At 47.4% G+C, this 18,013-nt stretch overlaps 2 protein-coding genes across 6 annotated transcripts in view; both read left to right on the top strand.

Moving 5' to 3' along the window:
- Positions 1-18,013, top strand: part of TPGS2 (tubulin polyglutamylase complex subunit 2) — a 77,241-nt gene that overhangs the window by 43,271 nt on the left and 15,957 nt on the right. The gene's annotated exons all lie outside the window — the stretch shown is intronic.
- The window catches only part of LOC310659369 (maestro heat-like repeat family member 5), a 34,984-nt gene that overhangs the window by 15,674 nt on the left and 1,297 nt on the right, over positions 1-18,013 (top strand). For all 4 annotated transcript variants that reach the window (XM_083402692.1, XM_083402691.1, XM_083402694.1 and 1 more), the window contains exons 12-26: positions 639-743; positions 2,571-2,706; positions 3,577-3,695; positions 5,758-5,907; positions 6,041-6,195; positions 7,023-7,170; positions 7,551-7,732; positions 8,594-8,731; positions 10,076-10,190; positions 10,978-11,121; positions 11,614-11,790; positions 13,638-13,787; positions 14,914-15,039; positions 16,364-16,466; positions 17,259-17,324. In XM_083402692.1, the coding sequence (XP_083258818.1) occupies positions 639-743; positions 2,571-2,706; positions 3,577-3,695; positions 5,758-5,907; positions 6,041-6,195; positions 7,023-7,170; positions 7,551-7,732; positions 8,594-8,731; positions 10,076-10,190; positions 10,978-11,121; positions 11,614-11,790; positions 13,638-13,787; positions 14,914-15,039; positions 16,364-16,466; positions 17,259-17,324 (2,014 nt within the window). The remainder of the gene's footprint in view (positions 1-638; positions 744-2,570; positions 2,707-3,576; positions 3,696-5,757; positions 5,908-6,040; positions 6,196-7,022; positions 7,171-7,550; positions 7,733-8,593; positions 8,732-10,075; positions 10,191-10,977; positions 11,122-11,613; positions 11,791-13,637; positions 13,788-14,913; positions 15,040-16,363; positions 16,467-17,258; positions 17,325-18,013) is intronic.

Raw genomic sequence — 18,013 nt, 5'->3', positions numbered from 1 at the left:
GCCGTGGCTCAGGGGTAGAGCTTCTGTTTTGCATGCTCAAGGTCCCAGGTTCAATCCTCAGCATCTCCAGGTGGGGCTGGGAAAAGACTCTCTGTCTAAAACCCCAAAGGGCCAACTGCCCATCATTACCTGTGGCCAACACCAAGGTTGGTGGATCAATGGCTGGGCTTGGTGAGGTATATGTTGTGTTATTGTAATTATCACACACACAAACCCACAAATGACAGATCACAGTGCAGTTCACAACATGAAAATACAAAACGAGGACACAATACACAATAAAAGAAAAACAAACCAAGAGCCAATTCATTTCTAATTCTATTAATGTTCAATGTGTTTCATTTAATGGCTTCTTTTTTCTATATCTCAAGTTGTTCTTATTTTGTTTGTAAGCTGCCTCGAGGGGAAAAGGTGGGGTAAATAATAATAATAATAATAATAATAATAATAATAATAATAATAATGAAGTAGAACAAATTGCAGCAAACTTTCTCCTTTACAAAACAACCCCTTTTTGCAATTTGTCCCCTCTATGGTCCCGGGATGAATGATCCAGCCAGTAGCCGAAGCTTTGTGAATTTGCAAACCTGGATTAATGGTTGTCCTTCCATGTGATGACGATGATTTCTCTCCCGCAGCACACAAATGGCTGGATTGACTCCACAAAAATCTATGAGCGTGAAAGAGCTGTCAAGAGCACCAGCTTTCTAATGAAATATGTTTCCGAGCATTTGGACTTTGATGTGAGTGACCAAGGCTTGACGCTGCAATTTCAGATATATATTTTTTAATGTATTAAATTTCTATACTGCTCTTCATCTGAGGATCACAGGGTGGTTTACAATATAAAAACACAGGAATACAATAACAGATCATTCCGATTAGATATCGCAAATGGGTCTCTGGCAATAGGCTTTTCGTTTTCGTTTTTAACTTGTTTTTAACTTGTTTTTAACTTGTCAGATTTTCTCCGGAAAGGGTAAGTCTAGATTCAGTGAAGGTAGGTTACAGGGTGGGATACAGGCTAGCATTTATACTGACACATTTCACATTTATGCTGTGTAAGACACTGTGGTGTAGTAGTTAGAGTGTTGGTCTGAGACCTGGGAGAGACCCGGGTTCAAATTCCCCCGCTCAGCAGTGACTCATTGAGTGTCACCTTGTGGGCCTGTGACTGCCTCTTGGCCTGACCTACCTCTCGGGATTGTTGTGGGGATTAAATGAGGAGGAGGAGGAGGAGGACCACGTTGAGCTCCCTGGAGAAAAAGCTGAGAGGTAAATGCAATAAAATAAATAATAAAATTAAAAGTTCCATATGTTGCGTGCCTTGAGGGAAGTGATTCATAAGTGCATACAATAATAATGGTACTAATCAGCACCGATCCCACAGGAAAAACCCTTCTGGAAGCTTATCCCAGGGCAGAATCAGGCTAATCGGTCTAACCCTAGAGGGAATATGAGGGTTGTGTGTGGAAATTCCCTTCCTGACCTACGTAGATCATAAGAACAGAAGAATCGCTTTGCTGGGTTCACCAAGAAACCCATTTAGTTCATCTTGCTATTTCCAACTTCAGACAGAGGGATGCCTCTTGGGAAATTTCAGCCAGGGTGTTAAATTGATTCAGCATCTCTCCCCCTTTCCCTCTGGTTTAACAATACTCCAATAGCTGTTCTCAGCGATCAAGCTGGGATATACGAGTTCCTGACGTCCTGAGGCAGCCTGGACCTCAGATGGTCAGGGCTTTGTAAATGAATAGAAGGACCTTGAAGCTGCCTCAGAAATAGATGGGCTGCCAGTGAAGCTGTTTTAACAGTGGTGTCCCATGTGCTCAGCCCGAGGCCCCCACCAGCAATCTGGCCGCAGCATTCTGCATGAGCTGGAGCCTGTGAAGCAGATCCAAGGGCAGCCCCAACCCCCCAGGATACATTGCAGTAATCTAGCCTTGAGGGTCCCAAAATATGGACTGCAGTGGTCAGGCTATGCCCATCTAGGAAGAGCCACAGTTTGCAAACCAGACCAAGCTGGTAAAAGGCACGCCTAGCCCTAGAAGATATTTGGGCTGCCAAGATGTATCCAGAAACTATAGACAGGTAAAAAGAGACTTGGTCTACCCAGGATTCAAGCATGTTGCTTTTATGAATGGATTTTGAAGGAAAACCTGTGTCTTGGTTGGCGTATTGCTTTGGAAAGTTCAGGTGTGAACCAGATGAATTTTCCCCTGCTCCCCAAAGCGGTGTGGCATGGCCATCCCAGGGGAAGGTGCCAGCCAGTGCTGTTTTCCATGAACTCACCTCCCTCATTCTCTTATAATGGCAATAGCGCCCACCTGAGAGGTGCCAGAACTGAGTCCCAGTGAGTTCTGGCAGGGGAAAAAGCCCTGGGGCAAGCCTTGGGTGGGCCACCTAAGCACGGGTCTCTTGCCCTGCGCCCCTCTGCCACCTTTGCTGCCTGAAAGCAGGCCAGACGGTTTTCTCTTGCTGGGCTCTGTGGGACGAGGGCTGAGTATGCATGCCTCTCTCTCTCTCTCTCTCTCTCTCTCTCTCTCTCTCTCTCTCTCTCCACCTTCTAGATATCCCAGGATTTCCCCCTTCTTGGACAGCTGGTGGCGCTGTTGTCCCTTCACCTTGCAGACAACGTGAAGGAGATTGGCCTGCAGTCAGCAGAGGCCTTGTACCATCTCCATTACATCATGATAGCCAAAATGGGTGAGGGGGGTGCTGGGAAACGGCGTGTTTCTTGCAAGCCGCAGGGTGGGAGATCTGTAGCCCTCCAGAGGCTGCTCCAACTCCCATCATCCCTGAGTGTTGCCCATGCTGGCTGGCTGCTGCTGGGGTTGATGGGAGCTCAGGAGGGCCAGAATTCGTGCCAGCACTGGCCTAACGCAAACAGCCCTTTGGCCAGAGACGAGTGGTCAGTCTGAGGGGAGGGATTCACTGCTGAAGAACACAAGAAAAGCCTTCTGGATCAGACCAGTGGCCCACCCAGTCCAGCCTCCTGTTCCCACAGGGTTGACCAGATGCCTGTGGGAAACCAGCAAGCAGAATTCGAACTCAAGAGCTCTTTCTTCTCCTGTGCTTTGCCGCCTCTGACCGTGGAGGCAGAGCATAGCCATCCTGGCTAATAGCCATGGGTAGCCTTCTCTTCCATGAATTTTCCTAACAGTCTTTGAAAGCCATCTTGGTCTGTGGCCATCAACGCCTCCTGTGGCAGGGAGTTCCAAAATTTAACTGAGCACTACAAGAAGAAGGACCATCCTGAAACTTCAGTTTCTTTGGAGGTCCCGGAGTTCTCGTGTTAGGAGGCAGAGAGAGAAAGCTTTCTCTCTCTCCACTTTCCCCTTGCCATGCATTGTGTCTCCTTTTCCTCGCCGTTTTTCTAAACAGAAAATCCCCCAAATGCTGTGCCCATAGAGCTCCACAATCACCCCAGTCCTTTTGGTTGCTCCCTTCTGAACCTTTCCCAGTTCTGAATTATATGTTTTGAGGTGAAATTGAGAATCTTTTTGTGGGTTTTGTGCAGGGAGCACTAATGCTGTGTTCTTTTGCCTGCATATCCCCATCCCTGACCCTGTTTAGCTAAGAAGGTGGAGATGAGGCATAAGAACAGGAAAGGCAACGTGGTCAAATGGTTCCGAGAAGACTTCTTCATCCCTGGGCCCGCCATCTTCTACACCGACATCTCCAAAGTGGCCAAGGTAGGTGTGGCTTTTTGGACTGTTTCTTGCTAAGGCCGCAGCCAGCTCTCAGTTAGCAGAGGTCCGTCCATTCGGGCAAATGGGGCCCCACCAACCTCCTCAGGAAGCCCACGCCTTCTAGGGGATGAGGGAGAGATTCAGAGCAGTTCACATTTAAAGCAAAGCTATCAAATCAGACTTATTGAAACAATATGAGAACGGAAACATAACCCGCCTTTGAAATTCACACATCCTTGAATTTTTCAATGCCATTTCCCGGCCAAACAGTGTGTACAAAAAGGATTGCGCAAGCTAAAAGTGTCCAGAAAATGAATATATTAGTGTAAATAACATATGGAAATATATTTTATTAGAATAACTCTTTTGAAGCCAAGTGCCCGTTGGTCTAAATTGCATGCCAAATTCTACTTACAGTGGACGCTCGGGTTGCAAACGTGATCCGTGCAGGATGCACGCTCACAACCCGCACCGTTCGCAACCTGCGTCTGTGCACGCACGGTTTGCGATTCAGCACTTCTGCGCGTGCACAAAGCGGTACTTCCGGGTTTCGGTGGTCCGCAACCCGAAAAAATGCAACCTGAAGTGGCTGTAACCCGAGGTATGACTGTATTTTAAAAGGTCACATCACACAAAACGTTAGACAGATGATAGAGAGAGAGAGAGATAGAGAGAGAGAGAGGTAGATCCCAACCCCAAACTACTCAGGCACTGCCACAACTGTATGCCCTGGCTAGAGACCCATATGCATTACAAGCTGCAACCTGCCAGGCCAATGGATCCTGCAGGAGAATTGTGGAGTAGCCCTAGCTGTGCATCTGATGGGCCACTGCGGTGAGGAGAGCTGCTTCCCTGCATGTCTGACCTTTGCTGGATCGAGAAGAGGCAGTGTGGTGCAGTGGCTAGAGAGTCTGACCAGGCGCTGGGAGACCTAGGGTTCAGATCCTCACTCAGCCAGGAAAAATGGGGAGGAGGGAGAACCATGCATTGCCACCTTGGGCAGAAAAAGAGTATGAAAAGTTGACTCATTTGGAGGGCCGAGGTTGAGGATGCCTGGACTATGCTAACATTGTGGTGGATGTTTTTGACGTATATTAAGAAATAAACACACAGCCTGCAGGTTCCCACCTAATTTGACTTCATTTGGCATTGATTTATTATTTAACTGATATCCACCATTACTCGCCCTCTCTGTTTCTGCAAGAACAGTTATCTTATTTTCTAGTCTGACTTTAGATTGTACCTCTTCATGTTCCAATGTCATAACCAGTTTTAGATGTGGATTAAAATAGCAAGGCGTCACCTGACTCTTAGTTTTGTTTGTTGTGAAATCTTTCAATTACTTAAATAAACATTTAAATAGAATCAGAATTGGAGAGTTGGAAGGGACCCAACTCTCTGCTCTGGTCAGACCTCACCTGCAGTACTGTGTCCAGTTCTGGGCACCACAGTTCAAGAAGGACACTGACAAACTGGAACGTGTCCAGAGGAGGGCAACCAAAATGGTCAAAGGCCTAGAAACGATGCCTTATGAGGAACAGCTAAGGGAGCTGGGCATGTTTAGCCTGGAGAAGAGGAGGTTAAGGGGTGATATGATAGCCATGTTCAAATATATAAAAGGATGTCACATAGAGGAGGGAGAAAGGTTGTTTTCTGCTGCTCCAGAGAAGCGGAAACGGAGCAATGGATCCAAACTACAAGAAAGAAGATTCCACCTAAACATTAGGAAGAACTCCCTGACAGTAAGAGCTGTTCGACAGTGGAATTTGCTGCCAAGGAGTGTGGTGGAGTCTCCTTCTTTGGAGGTCTTTAAGCAGAGGCTTGACAACCATATGTCAGGAGTGCTCTGATGGTGTTTTCTGCTTGGCAGGGGGTAGGACTCGATGGCCCTTGTGGTCTCTTCCAACTCTATGATTCTATGATGCTATGACCCTGAGGGTCATCTAGTTCAACTATCCGCAAGGCAGAGTGGATGTGTCTTTCACTTGGTTTGTCCCTTGGACTACCGAAAAGTGGTCAGATGCGGAGCAGAAGAAAACTCCCTCGTCTTTCTTCTTTGTGCCAGGCTTTTGGGGAGCACCTCACGCCCAGCCAGATCAACGAAGTCGTGTTGAAGGCGATTGACAACCTGACAGTGGAAGACAGAGCCATCTCTCAGGCTGCAGGGAAGCTGCTGAGTTCCTTCCTTGAGGAATGCGGGATGGACATGGAAGATGTAAGGCTGAAAACGGAGGCAGGGGGAAGCAGGTTTCCTCTAAATTAAACATTCTCTTCAGGTGTAGAATTAGCTTGTTTCTAGGGAGGTTCACCACACTTTCTCATCCTGGTCTTCTTTTATCTTCATCCAGCTGCCCATCGTTGTGAAGGAGATTTACAACCATCTCCACAGAATCCCAGACACTCGCACGAAGGATGAGACACTCACAGCTGTAGTCAACCTTGCTGCGAAGCGCCTGAACCCGGTCGTAGATAGCCTGTTGGACTGCTCACTGGAGTGTGATGAGTAAGGGCCTCTAAGAGATGAATGTGATACGGGGGGGGATATATCCATCTTGCTTGCAAATCTCAGGGCGTCTCAGATGCCCTGCATAACCTGCGATCCACCAAGCCAGGCCACAGCCCATCAGCCACGGATGGTGATTTCCCAACTCTGTGGCATCTCCCAGGTTTCTGAAGTAGAGCTGCCAACTTTTTGCCCTCGGGAAGCTGCTTCCTCTGTGGGAATGAGGCTTTCATCCATGCTGTGAAAAGCAGTACCCACTGTGGCTCAAACCTCTGTTCAAGATACAGGTGGAAGCCATGCCAGGTTTTCCACTCACACACCTTCTGGACAGTTGCGAGACACAGGGAACAAATTCAGTTTGGGTCACTTTTAAGTGAGAGCTTACATCATTTGCAGTTTCCATAACAAGAACTATCATATTTCAAAATTCACACTATTCTGAATTTTTCAATGCAGTTCTCCAGTCAAGTAGTACACACACACACACACACACACACACACACACACAAAAGTAGGCACACAAATGCATGAACTGGTGGAAATAACATATAGAAAGACATAAAATTAGAGATTGATTGATTTGCAAAAGGTGTTTAAGAGGCAAAACTGGATATGAAAATCTGCAGAGTTTTCATGATGTGGAAATGGGGAGAGCTGAATTTAAGTGGGCTTTCTTCGTTTATTTTTCAGTTTCATACTGAGTTACATATCAAAAAGGGGAATAGTAGTTTCTTTCTTTGCTAATGCACGTGCGATATGAAGCAAATACAAGCCTGACTTTTTTTAAGAAAAGGAAAAAGGGAAAATTCTGTTTTGAAAAATTGCAGAAGTGCTGCAGCCATCTGGAAGGCCTTGGTCTCCGATCCGTACTCCAGCATCAAGCTGCTGAGACCCCTCCTGAAAAGGCTGCAGGACGAAGACCCCAACACAGAGGTCACGTACAGGCGGCGCAGCACTTCCCAAATGCCAATAGCGGTACGAAACCCCTCCGTTTCTCTCTCCTGGGTGGTCCTTGAATGGGAGCTGGGTGGGGCTGGGGGCTTCTGGCTGGGGGGGGGGCGTTGCATCTTAATAACTGGCCTCTGGGGTTCCTAGTAGTCCATCGCTCTGGGGGGTCTCCTGGAGCCCAGCCCTGGCTCAGGGGCAGAACACCTGCTTTGTGTGCAGAAGGGCCCAGCATCTCCATGTCGGGGTGTCCCTCTCCTGGAACCCTGGACAGCCACCGCTAGTCAGTGTAGACAATACTGAGTGAGATGGACCCAGGGGTCTGAGTCGCGTCCTGCATAGAGAGTTGGGAGATCTGGATCTGATGATGTCCTCTGCTGAATGCTGTTCTCCTGTTCTTGTCCCTCCAGGCTACCAACGCTCTGTGTCTGATCCTGTCGCTCCCTGAGGCTTCGGATGTGCTGCAGAACAAGTTCCCCCAGCTGCTGCTTGCCCTTATCACTCAGATCTATTTTCTTTTCGGGACGAGCAGAAGAGTTTCGAGGGGAACAAGTCTCATGCCGGAGCCCCCTGCGCATCTCCAGCCGCTGGCGTAAGGGGCCTGCTCATGGATATGGGGTAGCCCTCCCTTCTCTCTCTGGGCGCTTGCAAGCCTGACCGTAGCAGTGATGGCTCAGCCCTCCCCCAAGAGATAGGCTTCACTTGGACATGGAGGTTCTGCTTCGGTTGGGTAGCTAAGAGACCCAGGCTTCCCCAACCCCTGTGCTCTTCAGTCGTTTTGGACCACAACTCCCATGAGCCCCAGCCAGGACAACTGTGGCGAAGATGGGGGTTGTTGTAGTTCCAAACATCTAAAGGACATTAGGATGGAAAGGATGTTGGAGACTCTCCCTCACGATGGGCTGATTTTGGTGTGGCGCGACTCACGTGTCATGAAACCTTAAGTCTCCATCGCAGCCGGAAGGTTGCAGCTTGTGCTGGAAACATGTGAGAGGCTGCGGGGGCTGGTGGCTGTGGCTGGATCCATCAGGCCAAGCAGCTCAAGGCTGGAAGATGTCAAGGACCTAAAACTCCCCAGATGAAGCTACCCAGACCTTGTGATCATCATCGGAGGCCCCTCTTCATGTGCCCCTTCCACGAGAAGTCCGGAGGGTGGCAACACAAGAAGGGGCCTTTTCTGTGGTGGCTCCCCATTAGTGGGATGCTCTCCCCAGGGAGGCTTGCCTGGTGCCAGGCCAAAATGTTCCTCTTCAGTCTGGCCATTGGCCAGTGTTTGTGTGGGGGAGAGGAGTTACTTGTTTGGTTTGTTCATCTTTTTATTTTTTATTTTATGCTTTTTATCTTCTGTTTTTGTGTTGTGATCTGCCCTGAGATCTATGGGTGAAGGGCAGTATACAATTTTTTTTTAATGGATAAATAAATATAATATTCTTAATTCTTTCACTCGATTCAGGACCACTGTGCAAGCTCTGAAAAACCTTATTGGATGTGGCGGCTACGTCAAAGAATACAACATTTTGGGGGTGCAAAGGTGCTGGGAGATGCTGTCAAACCCAGAAAGCTTTTTCGATGGCATTCGTCTTCTGACCAGGTAAGATGGTGAAAAGGACTGGCAGGTGAGGCACGAAGAGCAGCCCACCAAGGCCTGCTTTCTGGGAAATGGGGATAAACTTATTATTTATTTCAGAAAATGTATACGCTGTTTGATTGTAATAAACAAACTTCAAAGCGGTTAAAAAGAAAAGATAGGAAAATATTGATTAGAAAAACTGACAACAATAATTTGAGACTTTTGAAAAGTTAAAATAACAATAGACTAAAACCGGATTAACATTTGCACCAGCTTTCTAAACATCTGGGTAGGCTTGTCTAAACAAGAACGTTCTTAGCAGGTGCCCAAAAGAGTACAGTGAAGGCGCCTGTTTGATATCAATAGGCAGGGAGTTCCAAAGTTTAGGTGCTGACACACTAAATGCAGAGCAGGCATTCTGTGGTGCCTGAAAGGGTGCCAGTTCCACCAATTGAAGAAGAAGAAGAAGAGTTTGGACTTGATATTCTGCCTTTCACTCCCCTTAAGGAGTCTCAAAGCGGCTAACATTCTCCTTTCCCTTCCTCCCCCACAACAAACACTCTGTGAGGTGAGTGGGGCTGAGAGACTTCAGAGAAGTGTGACTAGCCCAAGGTCACCCAGCAGCTGCATGTCGAGTGGGTGCATATGGGGTAATGGAGTAATGAACCTTCCCCTTCCCCACTGAAAACTCTGCTGGCTATTGAGATTTATTTGCAAGAAACCGCCCTGCACTCTCAAGCATCCTTCCTCGACAGAGAGGGCTAGATAGGACTTGGGATACGACTTGGGTGAAATTGGAGAGGAGCAGAGGGTAGGGACGGGGGCAACCCGATCAGGTGGGCGGGGTGCAAGTAATGAATTATTATTATTATTATTATTATTATTTAAAAGATATTTATTGAGATTTCAGCATATTACAAAAATTAGAAAGGATAAAAAAGAATAAAAAGAAAAAGAAAATACAAAATAGAAACAGTTAAAAACAAATCAGTCTTTCCATATCTTATCTTTCATTTACTTGTTTCCCTGACCTCCTCACACCTCCCTTTCTTGTATTCCAGTTCAGTTGGTTAATTCAGCAAATCCTTTCCCTCTTTGATTTTATCTTAATCTTTTATCTTAATATATTATAGCTTTAAATTATCACCCGTTAACAATCCATTTTTACATATTCCTTAACATTGCTGCTAAAACCCCCCCACTTAACTTCAATCCAGCATCATTCTAACATTCATTAATTTTGCAGTGAATTATTATTATTATTATTATTATTATTATTATTATTATTATTATTATTGAATACTTAGTTGTTCTTCCTGCCAGCTTCAGGCTTGTGCATCCTTTGTGTCTGATTTTGTGTTTCAGGACCTTGTTCACCTTCTCCAAAGTGCACCTCAGAACGACTTTCAAACAGGCCAATGCCTACTTGCGCCGCCCTGACGTAAAGGAGAGGACGGTCGGGATGGCCTTCTTCACGGAGGTGAGAGTCGGAAACGGGGAACGCCTGCAGGCGCTCCTGCTTCGCAACAACCGCTCCCAGGCAGGCAAGGAAAGCAGAGGGTGTGAGAAGGTCTCCTGAGCCACCATTGATGGCTGGCAGGCCTGCACTCTGCCTGAGGCGGCAATTTGTGCAGCCCTTATAAATGAGATGAGGGCAGTGAGCATTAACTAACTCCTTGCACTTTGCTCCCCCTTTCTTCCTGCCCAGGGGGGCCCTGCCCTCTGCCTGCCCCTCAGAACCAGCATGGCACACAGGGCTTTAGTGGCCACAGCCTCTTCTCGTCCTCACCTGCTTTTCAGCAGCCTCTACAACAGCGTTTCTCAACCTGTGGGTCCCCAGATGTCGTTGGACTACAACTCCCACCATCCCTAGCTAGCAAGGCCAGAGCTCAGGGATGATGGGAGTTGTAGTCCAACAACATCTGGGGACCCACAGGTTGAGAACCGCTGCTCTACCAGGGAGGAGGCCAGCAGCAGTGACCATGGAGATGCCATGGAGGGGCAACCAGAGGCCCCCTCACAGCCGCCATTGTCATTGGGCACAAGCTCTGGCTCATCCGCCTCCCCTGGCAGCTCTGGCAGGGAAAACAGGGACATTCCGGGATTAAATCAGAAGCCGGTTGGCATTCGTAATTCCGGGGCTGTCCCTGGAAAATCAGGACACTTGGAGGGTATGGGGTACCGGACTTCGGTTTCCGCGGCAGAGATTTTCCCCTGCCCTCCCTACGTTCTTTGGCCTTGCACACATCAAGTGTTTTCTTCCGCAGCTCCTTTTCCACTCAGAGATAGGCTTGTTCTTCGTGAAGCAAGACATTATGGACGTCCTGAAGGAGTGGATGGGGCAAGCCAGCCCCCTCATGCAGCTCTTCAGCATCCGAGGACTGGGCTACATGATGCAGCACCAGCTGGAGGTAAGAGATTGGTGGCGGGGGGGGGCACATTAAGAAGCGGTGTACAAATTAACCCCACAATGCTTTGAGGGAGCCATATCAGCCTTTCAATGAGGCTGTTCAAATGAGATTCCTTTGTTCTGCTGCAGCCTTATTCTCAGGTGCAGATCAGCACAGGAAGGAAGCTGCCTTAAAGAGAGTCAAGCCAATGGTCTGGCTGCCCACACTGACCGGCAGCAGCTCCCCAAGGTTTCAAGAGTCTCTCCCAACCCTGCGTGGAGATGCCAGGACCTGAACCCGGGACCTTCTGCATGCAAAGCAGATGCTCCAGCTCTGGTCTCTTCCCCTATTGGAGGCCCCACCCTGCACAACGACTCATGAGAGAGCACCCGCTTGGGTTGTTTACTTTTGTGTAATGCTTACGCTGTGGCTTTTTGGGCGCAAACTGCGTCTGCGTGCACTGACTTCTCTGCAGTGACCGTGTTCCCTCACCTGCTTCCTTGCTTCCTTCAGGAAGAGTCCTTGAATCCCTTCATCTCGCCCCTGATCAACTGCGCTTACAATCCGGACAAGAGTATTGCTAAAGAGTCCATTAAGTGCCTGCAACTCATGTTCCACCACTTGGAGGGGGAGGAATACAGCATGGCCGGCTGCAGCCTTTACCCTCAACTCTTGAAACATTTCAATGATGTAAGTCAACAAGCCTACTCGAAATGGGCTTCATCATGCCCTGGTGCTTCCCAAACATTTGGGGGGGGGGGGCTGCCCCTTTGGTTCCATAGCCTCATCCCCAGTGCCCCCGACGCTATGAAAAGAATCACAGTGGTACCTTGGTTCTCAAACTTAATCCGTTCCGTAGTCGGTTCCAAAACTAAAGCGTTTCAAAACCAAGGTGCGCTTTCCCATAGAAAGTAATGCAAAATGGATTAATCCATTCCAGACTTTTAAAAACAACCCCTAAAACAGCAAGTTAACATGAATTTTACTCTCTAACAAGACCACTGATCCATAAAATGAAAGCAATAATCAATGTACCGTACTAAAAAATAAATAAGACAGTATTGTAGATGATAAAAATTAAAATATTTTTTTTTCTTACCTGCACTGATGATAGTCATTGTTTGGATGGGGGACTTTTATCCATTTCCACAGTCACACCATCAATCTATCAGTAGCTGAACTGGGTTCCACACAGTCACAAAAACTAACCAAAAAAGCCTCCAAAACAAAAATGCAAAATAAATAGTAAAAACAAAAGCGCCAAATACAGTGGTACCTTGGTTCTCGAACTTTAATCCGTTCTGGAAGTCCATTTGACTTCTGAAATGTTCGAAAACCATGGCGTGGCTTCTGATTCGTGCAAGCGCCCTGAAAAAAATAGCCGACAGCCGCATCGGATGTTCGGCTTCCGAAAAACGTTCAAAAACTGGACACTTATACTTCCAAGTTTTTGGCATTTGGGAACCAAGGCATTTGAGTACCAAGTTGTTTGAGAACCAAGTTACCACTGTATTCAGAATAGAGGTTTGCACGATCCACTAAGGAAGATGATAACACAAAATCGAAATTCCTTTTTATCTCCTTTCCTTCCTTCCTTCCATCTTCTTCTGTCTTTTCCTTTTGTTTTCCTTGGTGTCCTCTGCTCAGGGCCATTGATTCTTGGGCTCTTTGGGCATGGTCAATGGGGGAGGGGGGCAACTTCCCCTTCAATCAAGTAAATAAATAAAAATACTTAATTCACTGACCAATCGCATCACAGATAGCTTGGTTCTTCTGCCACACACCCCCTCCCCAACATAAATACTGCCCCACCTACATAAATCCTGGCTACGCCCATGTTGGGCTCCAAGGAAGGTGATGGCTTGTTGGTGACGGACCCTGAGTGAGAGACAGGGAAGGGACGAGGCTGGGAGGGTTGACCTCTTTCCTGGTGAGACAAGGGTTAAGAGCTGCCCTTGAGAGAAGCCTCTGCATTTCTGTTTCGCTTTCTCTTTTATTTAGATCAGTTTCTTTCCTTATATTATGGAAAAGCCTTAATAAAGACTTATGGGGAAAATTGAAGATAATAACACAGTGAAATTCAGAACACCAGCTGTGCCAGCTTGCCCCCACGATTGAGGGGGCTGGCGCTGTGCAACATGCGCATGTCATGCACACATGCCACGTCATGTGCCGCACGCACGCCGCATTTATACCTCAGGCCCCCCTCTTTCACCCCCCCACAAGTGATCCCACCGGCCTAATCTGCAAGACTTCTTGCTTCACCTGCACTTCAGGTGACTCTGTCTGCCAGCAGGTGATGCTGGCAGAACTTTAGATGCACCAGGATGAACTCAGTCCGTTAAGCTCCTTGACGGTGGTGGGCAAAGGCCCCCGGGGTTGGTCCCCTGTGTGTGGGCCCAGCTAACACCCTCAAACAACCAGACCCACAGTGAACGAGAAGCGTTTGCTCAGCTAAACTCCCTGAAACCTGTGAGACGGGTTTGCCCTGCACAGCACTTGGGACTGACTGGCGTTCTCCTCCTCTCTCTCCTCAGGAGGACAATGAGCTCAGGCTCAGCTCCATCGTTCTTTTCGGGATGCTGTTGAGGGGCGTGAAGGAAGAGCACAGAAACAGGGTGGAGGACATCGTCATCAGGAGCCTCGTCCCCCTGATAATCCAGCTGACCGACCCTGTGAGCGGAGAGGTGAGTTGAGGCTGGAAGGGCCAGTCTGGGCATCGCCTGGCCCCTTTGGCAAACTCCTTCTCCCTGGCAACTGTCGCACGCAGCTGGAACGCAGAGCAATGTTTCTCTGCCTGTGGAAACCCCTTACGATACCAATGCTGGGTGGTCCTCGAAGCATCTGTTGCAGCTGAGGAACTCTCCCCTTTCCTGGGAATTTCAACACGAGGAGCGTTGCTCTGCGTGTTGCAGCAGGGCTTGGAGAATCATCACCGGTGCCCCACAGATCAAGTAATGCGTGGACTGGTCTTGAATGGGTGGGCCTTGATTGTGCTTGGGGTCTGAGTCATCACCATACCTGAGGTTAAAAAGGGATTTTTCTGTCCGGGTCAGAAGAGTTAGAGATCCTGGGGTCTCCCCCCCCCCTTTCTCCTTACTCAAGTCACTTGTTCTGCAGATACCATGCTGTGGTTGGGATTGCTCTGCAAAAGGTTGGAACCGTCAGAGTCATCGAACCACAGAATCAGAGTTGGAAGGGATCCCAGGGTCCTCTAGTTCAACCCCTGCAATGCAGGAATCTCAACTCAAGCATCCTTGACAGATGGTCCTCCAATCTCTGCTTAAAAACCTTCCGTGAAAGAGAGGCCACCACCTTCCAAGGAAGTCGGTTCTGGAAGTCTTGTGATCCACGCTGTTTAGCTTTAAGGAGTGGAAGCCCTGCAGGGTTGGTTTCAAAACCTGGTCATTCGACACTATTTGAAACATCAAGGTTTGAGTTTTTGGGTTTGGAAGCTAAGCCTTGACACCTCTGCTGTCACTGTGATCAGCTGACTAGGCCGGCCTGGTGGAGGTTCATTTAGCAGCCAGTAACCAGAGGGAGGGTCTTTTTCAGGGTGGCTCCTCTATGGAAGCACTTCCCTTCTGAGTGCAGGTGAGCCCCAACATTAGTGGCGTTTTGATGCTTGTTAAAAACCAAGGTGAGCTCTCAGGGTTTAATTCCCAGTGGGCTAGTTGTGTTTTTAACTCTATCTGGATTACTGTCTGCATTTTATTTGCATTGCGGCCTCAATGCAGATATGTATATTTTCAAAGCTGCTGCAAGCCTAAGGCTTGATGTGAAGTAAAATGTCACCCCTCCTTTCAATTCTAGGAGTGTCGATTTGTCCTTAACACCATTGTCACCTTCCTGAAACTGGGGGAGCTGCCCTTTGACATCTTTGAGTCTGTGCAGCAAGACAGACTCTACTACAGATTCTCAGTTATCTGCAAGTACATTGTGAGTAAAATTAACATGGTCAACTCTTCCCCCCAGACTCTTTCACCAGTTTCCTTCAGAGGAGAAGAAATTTCCTCACCATTTCTTAAGTTTGGGACTCACTTACTTTCCTCCCAAACTGTGTGTGTTTGGTGTGGGCACTGGGAGTGGCAGGCTTATTTTATTCTACTGCCTGGCTACTATTTTGTATCCACCGCAATGCCCCAGATCACGGCTTGGGTGAGAAAGTGGAAGAATATCTAGATGAAATTCTGCAAAATAGACTCTTGAGAAATGGTGTATGGGGTGTGTGTGTGTTGATTTTTCTTAGAAAGATTGTGTGCAACAGCTGCAGCACTCCCAGCTGCTCCTTCCTCTCTCCCTCTGCTAAATTAACCCCCCAGTTTTATGCCATTGTGGTGTATTGATGTGCATCTCCCTGGATTAGCTGTGGCTGCAGACCCTCCAAGTGTCCCTATTCTCCAGGGACGTCCTTGTTTTAGAGAAGCCATGCTGGTTTCTGGTTTGAGCCCGGAATGTCCCACTTTTCCTTAGGATGTCCCTATTTTCATTGGAGAAATGATGGAGGGTATGGAGTTATCCTACCTCTGAGGCATCTGAAGGCAATCCTGTATAGGGAAGTTTTTTTAACGTTTATTGTTTTATTATGGTTTTATGTGTGTTGAAAGGTGCCCAAAGTGGCTGGGGCAACCCACTAAGGTGGGTGGGGTATAAATAGTAAAATTATCATTATGGATTGGTACGTCCCTATTTTCATCAGAGAAATGTTGGAGGGTATGTGGCTGCAGTATCTGCTTCTCATCTCCCTGTGTCTGTATCTGTGGCATCAGCTGGCCGCAGCCACCGGCTTGCCCTTGCCTTCTCCATCACAGATGTCTTCTAAGACATTTTGTCACTATTATCTATATGTAGCACAGCCGCAAACAGAGGCCCAGCAACACTGTCACATCCAGAGTTATGCTATGGAACTCAATGCCACAAGACGCACAGCTGGCCACTAGCTTGGATGGCTTTAAAATAAGACTGGACAAATTCATGGAGGGTGGCTCTGCTCTGATGGCTCTGCTCTGCCTCCATAGTTCTGCCAACTAAACCAACTAAAATTTTCTGTGCTCTTAATACTTGGGCAATGAGTATGATTCTGTATTAATATAAAGTCAGTAGTATTACTGTGGGTGGCCAATTCGGAAATAATTAGGTTATACTTTTCAAGTATTGTTTGGCCACCACGAGGGATAGAAATGCGTGAAGAAGCTGGAGTTTTACAAAAGACTAATCTGGCACCTCGGTTGCCTTCCTGTCCACTCCCCCCTCCCCGCACCAGTTGTGGAGATACAGGCAGAGGTTGCCGGACATGCTCACGCAGATGATGGAATACCTAAAGAGCAGGAACCCTGCACATCGCGAGGCGGCGACCATATTGATAGGTAAATGAAAACAAGGCTCTTGAGAGGAAAGAGGGTTTCAGGGCATGAGCCAGAAGTGGGATTTCAGCTGGGAAACCTGGAGGCTGAGAGGCAGGGATGCAACTCCATGTGTCATGAACTGCCTGACTCTGTCCAAAGGAGAGCGCTAAAGGGAGGCTGCACCCAGAAAGTCAGGCTCTTCTCTGTTGTTGTTGTTGTTTACCCAACCCATGCCCCAAGGTGGGTTACCACTTTTAAATACAGGCAGCGACTGGTTTGTTGCAATTGGTGCACCATGCACACTGGAAGTGGCCTGAAAACGTCACCAAAACATCATTAAGATGTCACTAAAAGGGCAAAGCAAGGGTCGAATGGGGGTGGGGTACGGCAGGGCACACAAGGGTGGGGTGGAATGCTTTACGTGGCCTCCACCAACGTGTGTGGGGGTCTGGAACATAACTCCCACGCAAAACGAGGATTGCCTGCATTAAAACAGAGATGCCCCCCTCAACCTTTTTGTGCCTGGTGCAATCCCCCCAGTAGCCTCCACTACGCCATACTATTTCCCCTGTATGGAATCCTGAAGAGCCCCTGTCAGCCGGTGTAGACAGTCGTGAGCTGGACAGACCAATGCTTTGACCCAGCTTCAGTCAGCTTCCTACGATTAAACCAGCAAATTGTTAAAGTGATCCAGAAGTTGTTAGCCCCTTCTATAGAGTACCAGCAGCCTCTGTGCCTCAGGTCTGATGAATGTTTTTAAGCTGGACAAAGTATCAAATGCAGGAACTGATCATTTTCTATTGATCTGTCTAGCGTGCAATGCACAGTATATGAAACCCGATTTGGTGAGCACCAAGCAAATTGATGACATTTATCTGGGTGAGTAAGGATCAAACCGGCTCTTTTACTTGCAGGGATATTTTCATCACAGGACTACTTTTTCCAATCTCATTAATCCCAGATTATCTCACTTTAGTTACTATCAGCCCCTGCAGTCTCCTTTCCCTTCTGGATTGTGATTCCCATGTTCTTCTAGCCACTAACATGACGGGAAATCTGTCGAGTTTGTGCTGGGCAAGAAATTGCATTGGCAAAGTATAATATAGTTGGATTAGACCTAACAACAAAAGTTTTGTTTCTGTGCACTTGGACTTCAACAGAAACAGTGTTTGTTTCTCTCTCTAACACCTGGCATTAATTTACCTAGCAATGCCAAGGCGAAATGAATTGTCACAGTAGGGCGTGCTGAATTTTTCAGCTTTCAAATTCAGAAAGTGAGGGGCGCTAAAAAATTGTAACATAACTTGGGAATTCAAATGATGTTTGGGTGAAATGAATATGGTTTAGTTTTGCTTGGTAAGTGAATGTGTGTAAAATTGCATAGAAATCATTAAAAATGATTGCTAAGGATTTGCAGCTATTTTTATTTCAGTATTAATGTAATTACTTTACATTTTCAGAAGTTAAAATTCTTGGGTTTTTCCGAAAGCAGTTTTTTCTGCTTCTTCATCAGACATAGACTTACCATTCTAAATGTTGTTCAGTCACAAAAATAATAGCAGATTTTA

Source organism: Podarcis tiliguerta (genome assembly GCF_965153285.1).
Source record: "Podarcis tiliguerta genome assembly, chromosome: 11".
Taxonomy (NCBI): Eukaryota; Metazoa; Chordata; class Lepidosauria; order Squamata; family Lacertidae; genus Podarcis; species Podarcis tiliguerta.
This window is presented reverse-complemented; position numbering and strand designations above follow the sequence as displayed.